Source organism: Poromitra crassiceps (genome assembly GCF_964638095.1).
Source record: "Poromitra crassiceps genome assembly, chromosome: 22".
Taxonomy (NCBI): domain Eukaryota; kingdom Metazoa; phylum Chordata; class Actinopteri; order Beryciformes; family Melamphaidae; genus Poromitra; species Poromitra crassiceps.
This window is the reverse complement of record NC_139647.1, coordinates 15,202,646-15,217,645: the sequence shown is the minus strand read 5'-3', so window position 1 is coordinate 15,217,645 and position 15,000 is coordinate 15,202,646. Positions and strand designations below refer to the sequence as shown.

At 44.2% G+C, this 15,000-nt stretch overlaps 2 protein-coding genes across 2 annotated transcripts in view; one reads left to right on the top strand and one right to left on the bottom strand.

The window, feature by feature from the left end:
• The window catches only part of rtkn2 (rhotekin 2), a gene marked incomplete at its 3' end in the record, with an annotated part of 10,241 nt that extends 8,796 nt beyond the window's left edge, over window positions 1–1,445 (top strand). Inside the window, exons 13-14 of the mRNA XM_083658162.1 lie at window positions 568–844; window positions 1,004–1,445. Coding sequence (XP_083514288.1) covers window positions 568–844; window positions 1,004–1,445 — 719 coding nt within the window. The remainder of the gene's footprint in view (window positions 1–567; window positions 845–1,003) is intronic.
• Window positions 1,446–4,766: 3,321 nt separating this feature from the next.
• LOC310796369 (AT-rich interactive domain-containing protein 5B-like) overlaps window positions 4,767–15,000 on the bottom strand; it is a gene marked incomplete at its 5' end in the record, with an annotated part of 92,610 nt that continues 82,376 nt past the window's right edge. The window contains 2 exon segments of the mRNA XM_083658559.1: window positions 4,767–9,076; window positions 9,760–9,970. Coding sequence (XP_083514685.1) covers window positions 7,040–9,076; window positions 9,760–9,970 — 2,248 coding nt within the window. The 3' untranslated portion in view covers window positions 4,767–7,039.

The window sequence follows — 15,000 nt, the reverse complement described above, 5'->3', positions numbered from 1 at the left end:
GCTACTTGAAATTCATCAGGCAATATTTGAAAAACAGAAATGATTCTGTCCTCAAAACATGAACTATTTTAGTTCCACGTTGAGGCTGTTAACTTCCATGTGAGCAGTCAATATGGCAGAGTGGCCGTGATTAAACATGTTTCACAGGATTTGTATTTATTAATGTATCTATTTATGGAAGTTATTATTCCAGAGTGCAAACATCCAAATGAGCTGCTTGAATGAAACACTGAGATAACAAATCTATTTGATTAACACTGCACAATAGCTCCAATTTCAGTGTTGATGCAGAATACTGAAATCCTTTTACATGCAAATTACACTGTTGGAATGTGTGCGACTGTGTATTATTGTGATATTTCAAATACATTTTCAGACGAGTATTTTAATAATCTCACAAATCCATGCTACCATACCTGAGGTGTACAGATCAGTCTACTCTACTGTATATAAACAAGCCAAAAAGCCAAAAGAAAACTTGAAATTGTATTGAATTGTTTATATTTAAATGGCTGATTATCTCAACTGTATTTCAATGTGAATGTCTTGATTTTTTTTGACTCTCAGGTATAAACTCTCCTGGAAAGTTTGAGAGCATCACAGACATTATTCACAGCAAGATTGAGGAGACGGACGGCCGCTTTCTCATTGGCCAGGAGGAGGAGAGGGAGGCGCCTAATTGGTCCACTCTGTTTGACGGCTCCCATTCAGTGGTAGTGCAGAGGAGTGTTCTGTCACCGACTAAATGCTCCACCCCTTGTTCAAGCCCCAGTGGCAACACAAGCTCTGTATCCAACAGCAACAAGAAGCGGCGTGCCCCGCCCCCTCCCTCTGACAGACAGCCGTATGCCCCGCCTCCTCCCTCTGACAGACAACTGTATGCCCCGCCCCCTCCCTCTGACAGACAGCCGTATGCCCCGCCCCCTCCCTCTGACAGACAGCCTTATGCCCCTCCCCCTCCCTCTGACAGACAGCCTTATGCCCCTCCCCCTCCCTCTGACAGACAGCCTTATGCCCCTCTCACCCAACCAGCCAGACCTCCTCTCCCCACTTCTCTCCATCCTCCTCCTCCTCCTCCTCTCTCGCACCAGGAGAAGGAGAACACCGGCACTTCGCGCCCGGTCGCAAAGTCCAAATCCGGGAGGCCATCTTTGGATGTCAAATTCTCGGCCATTATCCAGCAGCTTCAGAGGAACAACGCCGGAGGAGCGGCCGCCCTCAGCCGAAAAAACGCCCCACTGGGGCACCTCGACGTGCAGCCAGCCTACAGCCAGCCTCAGCCCCCCTTCCAGGAGCTGGAGTACCAGAACCACCACGCCGAGACCCCCGAGGCCTCCGCCCGACACGGGTACTTCAGACCCGGGCTTGGTCTCGGTCCGGTTCCTGCCCCCAGGAGCAAACTGAGGAAGTCCTTCAGAGAGAAGATCAACCCAAAAGCCTGGTGACCTTTAACCCTCTAACCCCGCCTGACCACTAATACTAATAATGATGCCAACAGTTTAGACTGGCTGGATGGCTTCTTCGTGAGCAGCTAATCCATACAGATCTGAGCGCTAGATGTTTGCTTTGAGCTTTGCCACCATCAAGCCCACTCACATGGAAAGGCTGATGTCTCGGCTCTGACAGTGGAACATGGAAGTCAGAGCGTTTGCAAAAGCGCTCAAATTGTTATTGATCTGCAGGCCGACTATAGACGAGTCATTCCTTTTAGAATTATTGACTGACTCCACTTACTGTGACGACTTCATGACCACTAGAGTTGATTTTGCAGGGTGACTCATTATATTCAGTTCAGTACACCCAACATAATTTAACACTGCAGTCCTTAAACACCATTAGCATGATTGTATGAATGGAGTCTCTTTTGAGTAGCTCAGATAATGAATGTCCTTGTGTGTGTTTTGGAAATATAATACCGCTCATCATTAGATCTGTCAACCACTTACTGTCACTTTCTGAAGAGTGGTCTTCATAATTACACTGAGTATACAAAACATGAGGTCCAGCTGCTTTGACTGACTGTGACCAGGTAAACGATAATGTGATTTTTTTATTTACTCTAAATCCTGTTCAGTCATGACGGGTAGATGGGGAACAGACAGATTAAAGATGGGTTTTATTTCAACCTTGACATCATGAGAAATGGATTGCAAAAAAGGTGGTGCAGCTCAATATTGGCAGTGTTGTATGCTCAGTGTATATTACTGTATGTCACCATGTAGTGACTAATTACTAGCCCTTTGCCGATAGCCACGGTGGTGAATGAAACGCTCAAATGTGTCCTTGACACGCATACCTTTAGTTATTAGTTGCTTGCTTCGCTCCGTCTTGTTGCTGCCGAATTCTTGGAGTATTAGTAGTTGTGCATTGTTAATTCTATGTTTTGTGCAGTTTAGTTCTGGCAGAATATTAACACCCAAATAAAAAACAACGATTATTATTGTGATGACAGTTACACTGTAACAAGCTTATTAGTCATGATTCGGGGATCACATTTATTGTATTGCACTTTCTGCATCACATATCAACATAATGATTCTTTTCAATTACATTGGGCATTCTAAAAAGAAAAGTATGTTTCAATACTGCAATATTAAATAATAATTACTGTAATTGTGAAAGATAAAATCTCTATACAATTATATACAGTTGTGCAGCCCTGGTTCAAAGTGGTGAAGTGTAGCCACCATTGAAGTGTGTGTGTGTGTGTGTGTGTGTGTCATATTGTGCAGCTCATCTCTAAATGTAGCGCAGGAGGAAGAACATGTGATCTATTGAAACTTGCTAAAAAAAGGAAAATAAATGCCTGATGTTTGATAAGGACTGAACGCTCTCACTTTGATCAGAGCAGAACTAACACAGTACTGTGTAGTCTGATCCAGTTTTACATCTATTTACAGTAGCACTTTACATCACAGCTCAATAATTAGGTAAAACCTTGTAATTAGCAGTAATAACCAGGTAATAGCTTGGTATTAACGCTATTGGAGGTGGCAGATTGCTAGCTGGGGAGTGTTTCCAGTTAATCTCTGGATGTTTGGTTTAATCTGATATTACCATCTATGCCATCTTTAAATGTGTTTTTCCCCATTATTACCATATGTTTCTGGCCCTCTTAGTCTATTAGGCCTACATAAATTTCAATCTAATTAGCCAGATACACCCATTGTTAATACCAAGCTATTGCATGGTTATTACTTTGGTAATTAAATTGTATTACGGTATTATTAGAGCTGTAAAGTGCTACCCTATTTACTACATTTCACTAAAAATATTTGGTATGTTTTTAGAATATGCACAACTGTAATAGTTGTTGCAGAAATATTTTCAGTCTTTAGGGCTTTTCACACTACACTTAGCCGGGGTTAAGTCAGTCTCAGCCTGGGGCTAAGAGAGCTGTTAGCCAAATGCTAAGAGAGCTGTTAGCCCAGGGCTAAGAGAGCTGTTAGCCCAGGGCTAAGAGAGCTGTTAGCCAAATGCTAAGAGAGCTGTTAGCCCAGGGCTAAGAGAGCTGTTAGCCCAGGGCTAAGAGAGCAGTTAGCCAAATGCTAAGAGAGCTGTTAGCCCAGGGCTAAGAGAGCTGTTAGCCAAATGCTAAGAGAGCTGTTAGCCCAGGGCTAAGAGAGCTGTTAGCCAAATGCTAAGAGAGCTGTTAGCCCAGGGCTAAGAGAGCTGTTAGCCCAGGGCTAAGAAAGCTTTCACACTTGCACAATCCTGGCCGACTCCAAAGTGACTTCAGCCCTGGCTAGCTGGCCCTGCTCTGGAGCAGAGTTATCCCTGACTTTCCATCTAAATACAGGGCTCAAAGTTGCTAGTGTGAAACGGGGCCAAGGAAACAGTGTGAATGGCATAGTGTTTAGGTGAACCTGGGTTATTAATATGTGTGTGAAAAGGGATTAGCCTGGGGCTATTTTAGCCCTACTCTTAGGCCAGGGCTTAGATAGCCCCGGGCTAAGAGCATGTAGTGTGAAAAGCCCTTTTGTTGAATTGTCTGAAATGTAATTTATTTCTAGCTTAATACTGCTATAATTTCATCTTAATGTAATTTTTTCAGCATATTGATTATTTAGACTTTTAATGCCAGTAAGTTTATGTTCTAGTAAGTTGTACATTAATCAGACCAGGTACAATATAATTTCTGTATATTACTATACTATATATATATATATATATATACATACATACATACTATATATATATATATACCATATTAATACTGTAGTTAGTTTTGTTTCCACAAGTGCAATTTTCTCCTCTGTTCACTTTTGTCTTAGAAGCTAACTGTATTTTTCTATTTATTGCTGATCTGCAATAAAGCGCCCTACATTCTACCCTGGTGAGCCTGCTTTATTTTTGCTGATCTTGGGAGTATTCCTGAATATTTTTCATGGTAAAGATTTACCGGGGGGGGGGCGGCACTGGCACATTTTCTACTGCAGCATTCGCTGCTGAGAGGCTCCTCTGGCTGTCAGCCCAGAAGTAGGCTGTTGTGAAGATTAGGGCAGGGTGGGATCTCATAGCCAGATAATGGTGTTACAATAAAAAAAAATACAAATCTCATTCACACTGCATTTCCTCACCAAAAAAGAGCATTACATTCACTGTGATGTGAGTTCTTTCAGGCTAATGTAGTTAAATATATTTCCCCCCCTCTACAGCATGAACCCAAATCAAATTAACATGCAATAGATGAAATGGCAATGTTTAATATATCACGTAATCCAACACCCAAACACTCAAAAGAATAACGGCAAAGGAAACGTGTAGATAGTAAAATATTTTAATTAAATATACAGGAGGTCGTATCATACAAAATGTCTTCTTTATTTTTTGTCTTGCTCGCCAGCTGGGTGATTGGTAAACAGATGGCTATTGTATCAAAAACACTTTCAGGATGCACATTGTGGAAACGACATGGAAAAATAAAGTGAAACGACAACAACAAATAAAAAGAGAGAATCCTAAATCCTTAAATCGTAGTGTTTGTTTCCAATCTTAATATGATCACGCTGACCTTGAAACAGAGCAAAACAAGGACACAGCTAGATTGTGTAACCGACTTTTTTATACTATCTTTGATACTATTTACAGATTATAACACAGTTTATATGATAACAACCACACGGTACTATCTACAGTGCTATTTACACAGGAAATAAGACAAGAGAGGGGGGAGGTTGCCATGAAATTGATCCCAGAATGAAGGTTCTGTACAGGAGGGCTTGGCAGCCGCTTTTAACCTAACACACAGTAATGTACAGTACTTAATCAGAAATGAATGTTTTTTTGTAATCTTAAAAGTATCTTGTAAAACTTTACACATAGATGTTTACAGCCTTTTTTATTTTTTCATTTTTTCTCGAAACACCGGACATGTTCCCTGTATTTCGACTGTCACCGGATTTGCCATTAACAGCGGTTATAGTGGTTGTAAAAGCCGGAGCAGGTGTTGTCTTCCCACCTGGGGCTATGGAGCACGGTAGGCATACTTTATGGAGCCTGGTACCTTTTGATCACTGCTAGAAAACACATACAACACAGCCTCCCAGCCAGGAGACACCAGACCCGGGTCACCGTCAAAGTGTCTGTAAATCTTTTCAAGTATTCCGTCGTCCACTGCCTCGCGCAACTAAGCCAAGTCAATTGTTTTTTAGGTGAGCACAAACACCGATCAGTAGGTCAAAGCAAAACTTTTTAAAAGAACTGAAAAGACTTAAAATACCCATCAAGTCTGGTGTCTGATAGCCAAGTGTGCTATAACAGTTTTGTGTGAGTGTGTGTGTCTGTGTGCGGCGCTACAGACGAGAATGACAGTAATATTGATATTCCTACCCTGCTACAGAAGATAAGTCTTAACAATTGTAGTGCTAACTCTAATCCAAGACTGCGAAAGGCACAGATATTTGCAAAGCAATAAAAGCCGAACTGTCAACATTCCTATCAAATCATACAGTGAGTCTTTTCAGATTGTTGAATAAAGGAGTCCGTTCACAAAGAAGAGCTTTTTCAAGTCAAGAACTCAAAAGGAGAAATGCTGATTTCATGTGGTGAGCATTCCACAGCATAAGGCTGCTTCATCATGCTGGTCAGAGAGACACAAACAAGCTGCTACGGGCTACTCATCACAGGGGGGTTGGGCTCAATTTACTTTTCAATTCCCAAAGTAAAATTAAAAGGGCTTTTCCTTAACAACAACAACAACAAAAAGAAACATTCATTTGTGATTTGTCAACAGATTGAACATGCTAACTAAGTAGTTAACTGAAGTTAACTGAAGTAAATCCTGAATAAAAACCTGAATCGAGTTGAACGTGAGTCTACAGTACATCTGTCAACACAGCACCTCAGAATGTTACGATGAAGCTAGTCTTTATCTGTCTTTGTCTATCTATGTTGTGCAGCACCGCAGCGTGTGTTCATGTCCGTTACGAGGAATCGAGGTGGATTTACTGTCGCAAAAACAGGCAACAGCGTTTCAGCGTGGAGACATGTAAACAGATACAACCACCGCTGGCTGAATGAAGTGTAATAATGCGCTAAACAGCCGCTGGACTCTGTTTGCGATGGCGAACGCACACCTCCTAGTTTTAAAGGATTTTCATTGATGTCATCGTGTTACTTTTTAGTGTTTTTTCAGCAACCACGTTTAGCCCTCAGTCCTCGGATGCAGTAAACAAAATGGCTTTTCTCTGTTCCACTTTTCACATGTTCAGAGCAACAACCTGACTCGTGGTGACTCAGAGCGCCAAACTGATTTGTGAGCACATTACACATCAGCATTGTGCAAATAAGGGTACAAGAACAACAAAAGATACAGTAAGTGGTGATAAGAACAGAACAGTGCAAAGTATATAAACAAATAGTAAATGGAATTTTCGATGAGTTCATCAGTCTGTAATCTGCCAAAGTTTGATCATCAGTGTTATTCTTTCTGAGTGAGCCACAATCCCAGAGCAAGAGAGAGAGAGAGAGAGACGAGAGATGAGAGAGAGAGGCTGAGAAAGAGGGAGAGAGCGAGCGTGTCTCCTCCCTCTCTCTCTCACAGTCTTGTACTGGGGTGTACTGAGGAGAGCTGAGGGGGTGGGAGGGTGGAGAGTGGATACAGGTGGTGGAGCAGGTCCCCGTACAGCGCCACCCCGCCCGGGTGCCTGTAGAAGTGGTGCGGGCTCTGCCCGGTGGCCATCAGCTGCCGGTGGAGCATCATGGAGTGGAAGGCTAACGGGGGAACGAGGGGAGACACCGCGGTTTGGCTCTTCAGGTACTGCAGACCCGGATGGTGCTGGAGCCCGTCCTGGGGCCTGTGCGAGACCAGGCTGCCGGGAGGGTACATGCCCACGTAGAGGGCCGCGGCGTGGGGCGGGGGGTAGGTGGTGGCGGGGTGGCCCTCGGGGAGATGGTTGCTGAGGTGAACGGCGTGGGCCGGCTCGGCCGCTTTCAGTTCTTCCGGGTCGCCGCGGCGGATGGCGGCGGCGGGGTGCATCGGCGTCACCACGCGCACTTTCCTCTCCGGGACGCCCTCGTTCTCGGGTTCCCCGAGGCTCCGCTTGCTGGGTCGAATGGAGCCGGTGAGGGACGTGTCGGGGGAGGCTTTGGGGCTGGGGAACGGCTGGGAGGGTTCTACTGGGCTCTGTTTGGTGGCTGAGATGGTCATAGGAGGGACTCTGCACGCCTTGGGGTGGGAATCCAAACCCTGGTGCATGATGGGGTACGGGAGACTGCAGAAGGGGGGCTTAGAGAAGGAGGATATCCTCTGAGAGAGAGGTTTCGAAATAGTGAAGTCTCTGGGCTCATCTTCTGCCTCTCTACTGTCTCCATGTGTTTGAGTCCTGTCACTGTAGTGTGATCTGTAGGCCAAGCCCTCCCTTTCCAAGCTGCTACAAACGAAGGCCTGGCTGCCTTCACTGTCCCGGGGGTAATGGCCTCTCCTCTCTCCGCTGGGGAAGCCAGCCATCCTCTCCTGGCTCAGGCAGTTCTCAGTTTGCCTGTACAGACTGTGGAGGTGAGGGGAAGAGTAGCAGTCGCCCGTGTAGCTCTGGGGCTGGGCAGGGGGGACTTGTTGGAGGAGTTTCTCCCCAGCGTTCTCCACTCCGTCCTGAGCATGGGTTCGGGGGAGGTAGGGCTGCCACGGAGGATTGACTTGGGGCTGGAGGTGGTGGCTCGTCCGGCAGCCGTAAGTCTCTGAAAGCTCGCCAAGAGGGCTCCTCTCTGCTGGGCCACCGCTGACCTGCTGGAGAGGCTTGCTGCTCTGCGCGTGCTGGATGACCGATGGCCTGAAGACGGGCGCTACCTCCTGGCTGCTGCTGTCTGTCACACACCCCAGCCTCTGTCCCAACGCCGCCTCCTCCTCACCCTTCCTCCTTTCCCTCTCCCTTTCAACCAGCGATATGGCCGGGAGAGAGGGAGGAACCAGGGGAGGTGGAGGCTGAAGAGACGGTGAGCTGAAGGAGAAAGGGTTGGTCTCGCACACTTGAGAGAGGAGCTTCTTCTTGGCTAAAGGAGACATGACACCTTGGCTGGCTTTGCAGTAGGCGGCCGTCTGCGTGGGACCCTGCGCCGACTCCTTCTTGATGATCCCATAGTCTTCTTTCTCTGGGAAGGAATCCGCGCTGGAGTCCACAGACTGCTTGCACATAGGCAGCACCTTCCCGACTCTGCCCCCGTGACTTTCTATGGAGTCTTTGACCCGGGACGCGGACTCGGGGAGGGCAACATGTCCAGCGGGTTTGTTCTGGTCCCAGCGGTGAGGCAGGTAGGGGTTTTTGGGAATGAAGTGCACCTCAATTTGCTGCTCGGAGGCGAGTTTCTCTTGGAGGGCCTCGCTGATCTGCCTCCATTCAGGCTGGGGACTAGGCCCTCTGTGGAGGGGTAGGCCTGCATGAGGGGCTCTGCAGTCCGACTCCTCCTTCTTCAGGGTGAGATGTAACTCCTCCTTCTTCAGGGTGAGATGTAACTCCTCCTTCTTCAGCGTGAGATGTAACTCTTCCTCCTCTATTACAATCGGTTCATCGCTGAAAGAGGCCTCCTGCTTTACGGCGGCGGAAAGCTCAGGATTCTCCTCCTCTTTCACCTGGGAGTCCTGGATGCGGGGGGAAACAAAACAATAGTTATTACAAAAGAAATAAAACAGCCGTTTATATTTATTCACAGATTCATAAGACATCAGAAGTGAAGACAGTGAAGCAATGATGAGAAAGCAAAAGGAGACTAAAAGGAGATTGAAACAGAGAGAGAGGGAGTGACGCAGTTTTGCTGCTATTGTCGGACAGCTACGGTTAGCTTAGCTACTGTTATGACCATGTAATGTTTACAACCAGTTTCATGGTGGAAAAGTCAAGTATGACTTCTTATCTTTCTAGCGTTTCTATCGTTTGAACCATTTTACTTTAGATTTGTCTTTACCAGAGTTGAGAAAAGGACGCTATCGCCGGTCATTTAGCATCGCGCTGGGCTAGGCTAACGCTGAGTCGGTCACCCCGCTTCATGCCAACGTAAACAATGCAGTTAAGGCATTAACAATCGAATGTCGAACGTCGCCCACGCGCCTCCTGCTGCTTCCTCTGATCAAAGTCACTCTCCTAAACTATTTGGACATTGAAATGGCCTCGTATTCATATGAAATGTGTCATGTAGGTTGTTAGACGTGTCTAAACAGCACAACACACAACACAAACTGAGTCAGCAGCACCAAAGCGACTTGGGACACAGTGAGGTTCAATCCTGATGAGGGAGCAGAAACGTCCAGATGAGCTTATGACTGACCTGTGATTCCTCGTGACCTTTCGCCGTCTCCCCCCTCTCCTTTTTGACCCCCTGTTTGGGACTGTTGGGACTTTTGGATTTCTTGAGCCCCACTCCTTTAGCTTTGGCTCCTGCAGCCTTCTCCTGGCTGCCGTCCGGCTTCCTGGGTTTGGCCAATGGGAGGGGCTTATCCTTCTCTCCCTTGACGTGCCTCTCGTAAGGAAGGAGGAGCCTGAGGAGGAATGCAAGCAAGGGCAACAATGTAGGTGAGTTTGTTTTATGGTCGTGTCGTGTCGTGTCGTGTCGTGTCGTGTCGTGTCGTGTCGTGTCATCCATGCCAATCAAACAGTGAAAAAAGATACGCACATCCCAACCAGTTTGAAAGGCAGGTGCTGGACCTAATAGAAAACGCAGTGAAATAAACACATAAAGGCCGCACACTGTAGCTCCCGTTTGGTTTTGCTTTTGCTTTCCAGGTGTTACGTTTCGAGCTTACGCTCTTCTTCAGACATAAAACACACATATACAGACGCCATCTATATATACCCCCTCACCTGTCACATGACTCACCAGGTCATCATGTGACATCTAGTGTTAGAAACAAGTACTGCGTTTACATCAAAGCAGTGCTATACAAGTATGTACAAATAGAATACAAATATATACATTCATTCAAATATAGGACAGGGCCTCAGAGCACATGCATGCCAATCAAACATCTATCTTTGGCAGAACAATCATTTTTGATTCAGATAGTAGATTTCAAAACCGCACCAGAAGGTGAAGCGTCTCTAACGGCACAAACCTGCTCTTTTAGTGTCGATAGCAAACAAATGAGTGATCAATATAAAGTACAAAGAGTACATGAAGCACTTTGTGTGGTTATGAGCTGCAGCCATGCTGCCACAGCCAGTGTGTGTGTGTGTGTGTGTGTGTGTGTGTGTGTGTGTGTGTGTGTGTGTGTGTGTGTGTGTGTGTGTGTGTGTGTGTGTGTGTGAGAATTCAAGCGACTGGTTATCGAAGATCATATTTCGGGAATTAACCTTAACCTTAAGAGAATGTTTGGTTTTGAGTGCGTGCATGTATGTGTGTGAGTGTATGTGTGCTAAAGCAACTTTGTTTTTCCAAATGAAAACAACCTCTCTTTTTTTTTACATTTTAAAGTATATTTTAGGTCTGACAGAGCTCTTGATACAAGCAATATCAGTTTGTAAGAGCGAAAAATGAGTATTAGATGTACTTGAAAGTCATAGACGGTTTGTTTACATTTGTATCGGTTGTAAACATTGGAGCAAAACAGGCTTGTGTTTTGAGTCATGGTGCAATAATATAATATATAATATAATATATAATATAATATAATATAATATAATATAATATAATATAATATAATATAATATAATATAATAACAATTAAAAGACATTGTCCATCTAGAAGTCCTACTCTTCAAGAATATGACTTTAAGATGTAAAAATAGAAAAAAGTTTGTTTATGTTTGAAGGGCCCAAAAAAGTGACATAGTACACCTTTAAGTTTGCAGGTATGCAACAAGTAGCAAACTGCTCAGAGATGAACTGCTCAGAGATGAACTGCTCAGAGATGAGCAGGTGTTGTCTTCTGAGGGGGAGGAAAAGCCTGGAAGACTTCAAATGTCATTTGTCAATGGAACTCCTCAGATCCTCCTCACTGCATACTGTACATTCTAATATAATATTCTAATGTGATTAATCAGTCAAAGAGTTACATTACGACACGTTCCACTTTTTCACACACTGTCCTGTTGAGTTGATTCATTACAGGATAGCTGCGCTCTGACTTAATCAAATTCACGATTCTCGATGACAACGGCCATTTTGTAGAAAGCGATTCAACTATTTTTTTTCTTCTACTTCTGTTCTTTCTCAGGCAATTTCCCATATCTGATGTCAGCACTAATGAGAACATTCAGATCGGAGTAGCATAATGGCGCCCGTGTGCAAAAATAATAACAACACGCAGAAACGCGCCTGGAAAACTTTTCGACTTTTATTGCTCCGAAGAGAAAATGGAAATTGGCATTAGACCAGAAAGGAGAAACGACGTGGAAGAGGAAACCGAGACAGCTGAAGAACTATAACATTCCAAAAGTTCAATGAGCTCCTCGGAAAAAGCTCCCCAGCTCCTCCGTCAGGTCTTTTACAATAACAATCCATAAAAGCCAGGACAGAAAACATGAGTTTCTCAGTCGTGAGAGGAAAACAAGAGGTTCTCGTGTAACGACGAGAGACGGTTGCACTTCTTCCTTTTAAGGGACATGGCGGTAAAATAAACAATGAATCAAGAGCTGTTTCAAAAGGAGGAGGAAAAAAAAGCCTCGGCGAGTTCAAGAGGCTCTGTGGGATTTTCTGTTATTTTTCCTCTGAACAAAAGTGCTGGCAGGGAAAGCGGTGAAACTACATTTCATACAGCTGGTCTGGCACCAGGCCCCGGGCCAAGAAAGGAAATGTACTATTAAATGTGACTTATTGGAAAGAGGGAGAGAGCGGGGGGGGGGTTGTGAGAGAGAAGGGAGGGAGGGAGGGAGGGGAGAAGAATGGGAGAAAAAGAAAGAGGAGGAGAGAGAGAGAGAGAGAACGAGGGAGGATAATGAACGAGGGAGGATAATGACATGTTAATGCAGTGAGTAAAAAATGATTTGGCAAAAGAAGGAATGAAGCAATAGAGAGGAAAAAACAACATTCACTCTGATTGTCCTTAAAATAGCAGCGGTGCTTTCCAAGAGAGAAAGAACAGCGGTTCTCAGACTATACAGTATATTCTATTCTATGATGAAGATCTCAGAATAATTAAGCAGACATACACACAGACAGCAAGAAAAATAGACAGATAGATAGATACATAGATAGATAGATAGATAGATAGATAGATACATTACATATATAGATAAATAGATACATAGATAGATAGATAGATATATATTGATAGATAGATAGATATATAGATAGATACAGTAGGTAGATAGATAGATAGATAGATAGATAGATACATACATAGATAAATAGATACATATATACTGTAGATAGATAGATATATACATATATAGATAGATTAGAATAGATACATAGATAGATAGATAGATAGATAGATAGATAGATAGATACATAGATAGATAGATAGATAGATAAATAAATAGATACAGTAGATAGATAGATACATATATTGATAGATAGATAGATAGATAGATAGTTAGATAGATACATAGATACATATATAGATACAGTAGATATATAGATAGATAGATTAGATTAGATAGATAGACCTAGATAGATAAGAAGAGAGAGAAGGAGAAAGATAGCTTTTCTAAACATGTTACATTGTTACATGTTACATTGTGTCTATATATGAGAAAAACAAACTGCTATGGACTGTTACAGCACACCGAGATTCACTTTGAACTCCCTGCTGCTGATTTCTATGTATTCTATTCATGCAGCCTGTCTCACAAAGCTGTGTCTTTGACTTCTCCCCGCCAGTCAAATGTGCATCAACATGTGTGTAAGATCTGTCCCGCCGTGCCAGATTAGCCCATCAAAGGGCCAGGAAAAAGTGGCATAATAGTGCGTATATAGCATATAGCTCACTATCACTACGATCACTATCACTGTGATCTGTGGGAAAGAGATGGCTGCCGTGCCCTGGGTCAACTTTATGGAATGTCAATATGGGGTGGGGGCGGGGATTCGATGGGGGCGTCGCACACACACACACACACACACACACACACATCATGTAAAGAGCTGAGCGGGGGAAATCACTGGAGCCTCAAATAGTTCCAAATGGAAATAAAGGCTAAGCTGGCCCCAAAACAAAACATGGAAAAAGAAACGGCCCCGGGAATCGGCTTACGTTGTGAGAATTACTTGCTAAATTATGCTTAATAAATCCCAAGAAATCTTTCCAGACTGCAGGCTATTAAGTAAGTGGTATGATTCTACAAGTGGAGCTTTCAATTTCAGGATTTACACCTTTTACACTTCTATGTAAATTTTCACGAACGGCTGAGAAGTAATTGGAGGCTACAGGGTGTTCACTCCCACCCCGCCAATTTCTCGTTAACTGTAGGGTGCAAAAGCAAATCAAACTGTAAAATCATGATTGCACCCCTCGCTGTGAAAGATAGGAGTAATTTCAAGCACTGTATATATAGAGCTTATTCACGATGGCGTAATATAGCGATCATAATACAATACCACTTATATAAGTAGCAATTTCCTCCAAGGGTTGAGTTTGGCAGCCACTGCGTTAGTGGAGTGACAGCCAGAGGTAGTTCACGCTTTGAGCCACTAGAGGGCGGGGGCTGCACCAAGATAGACACAAGGAAAGGATTTCATTAGAGCAGGAGAGGTTACATTTTTATGAGGTCAATAAATACTTAACTTCCCCTCGTGCCAATTTATCACTTGGCTTTTGTTTAAGCAGCCGTTCTCCATGTTGATAACACATCCAAGTGAGTCAAATATGCTGGAGAGAGATACAATATTGAATAAGCAAAGGAGATAGAGAGGATCTCACCATGTGGTACATCTCATTAACCCAAAAAGATATTTCTTCATGTATGAATAATGCATATCTGACACCGATCCTCCTTCAAATCAATATCATCAATAACAATCTAATTCATCAAACCACATCTTGTCAACGCTGCACGTTTGTGCCTTTGAAATAATAATGGACTGACTGCACACGAGGCACCTCCCCCCCCCTTCAAAAAATACAACTTGGCAAAAACAAGGTGACTTTACCAGCAATGTGCTGCTCTCATCGGAGGTTTGTGTTACAGGAACGAGCCGTGTGTTACAAGAACGAGCCGTGTGTTGGAATCCAAGAAATGCCTCAGTCACCAAAATCAGTGGGAAAAACCCCTGCGGGCTGTGTTCCATTTCAACAATCTCCCTCCTCCCATCCGTGCTGAAATTAATTTGAGCCGGTGTTGTGTTAAGATCACAAGAGCTGTGCTCCGTGCAGAAAGAAACTATTTAAAGAGCGAGTGGACGACACGCCGGTGCCCCCGCAGGCTGTAGAACAATCTGCAGCTTTTATTACCAGCCTGCCAGCAAGAAGGCAGCGGAATAAAAGATCAAATCAAATCTTTTACAAAAAGCAAGTGTGGCGATTAAGCGCCATCACAGCGCTAACAAACCAATAACTGCTGCTGAGAGAGAGAGAGGGAGAGAGAGAGGGAGGGGGAGAGAGAGAGGGGGGGGGAGAGACCGAGAGAGACA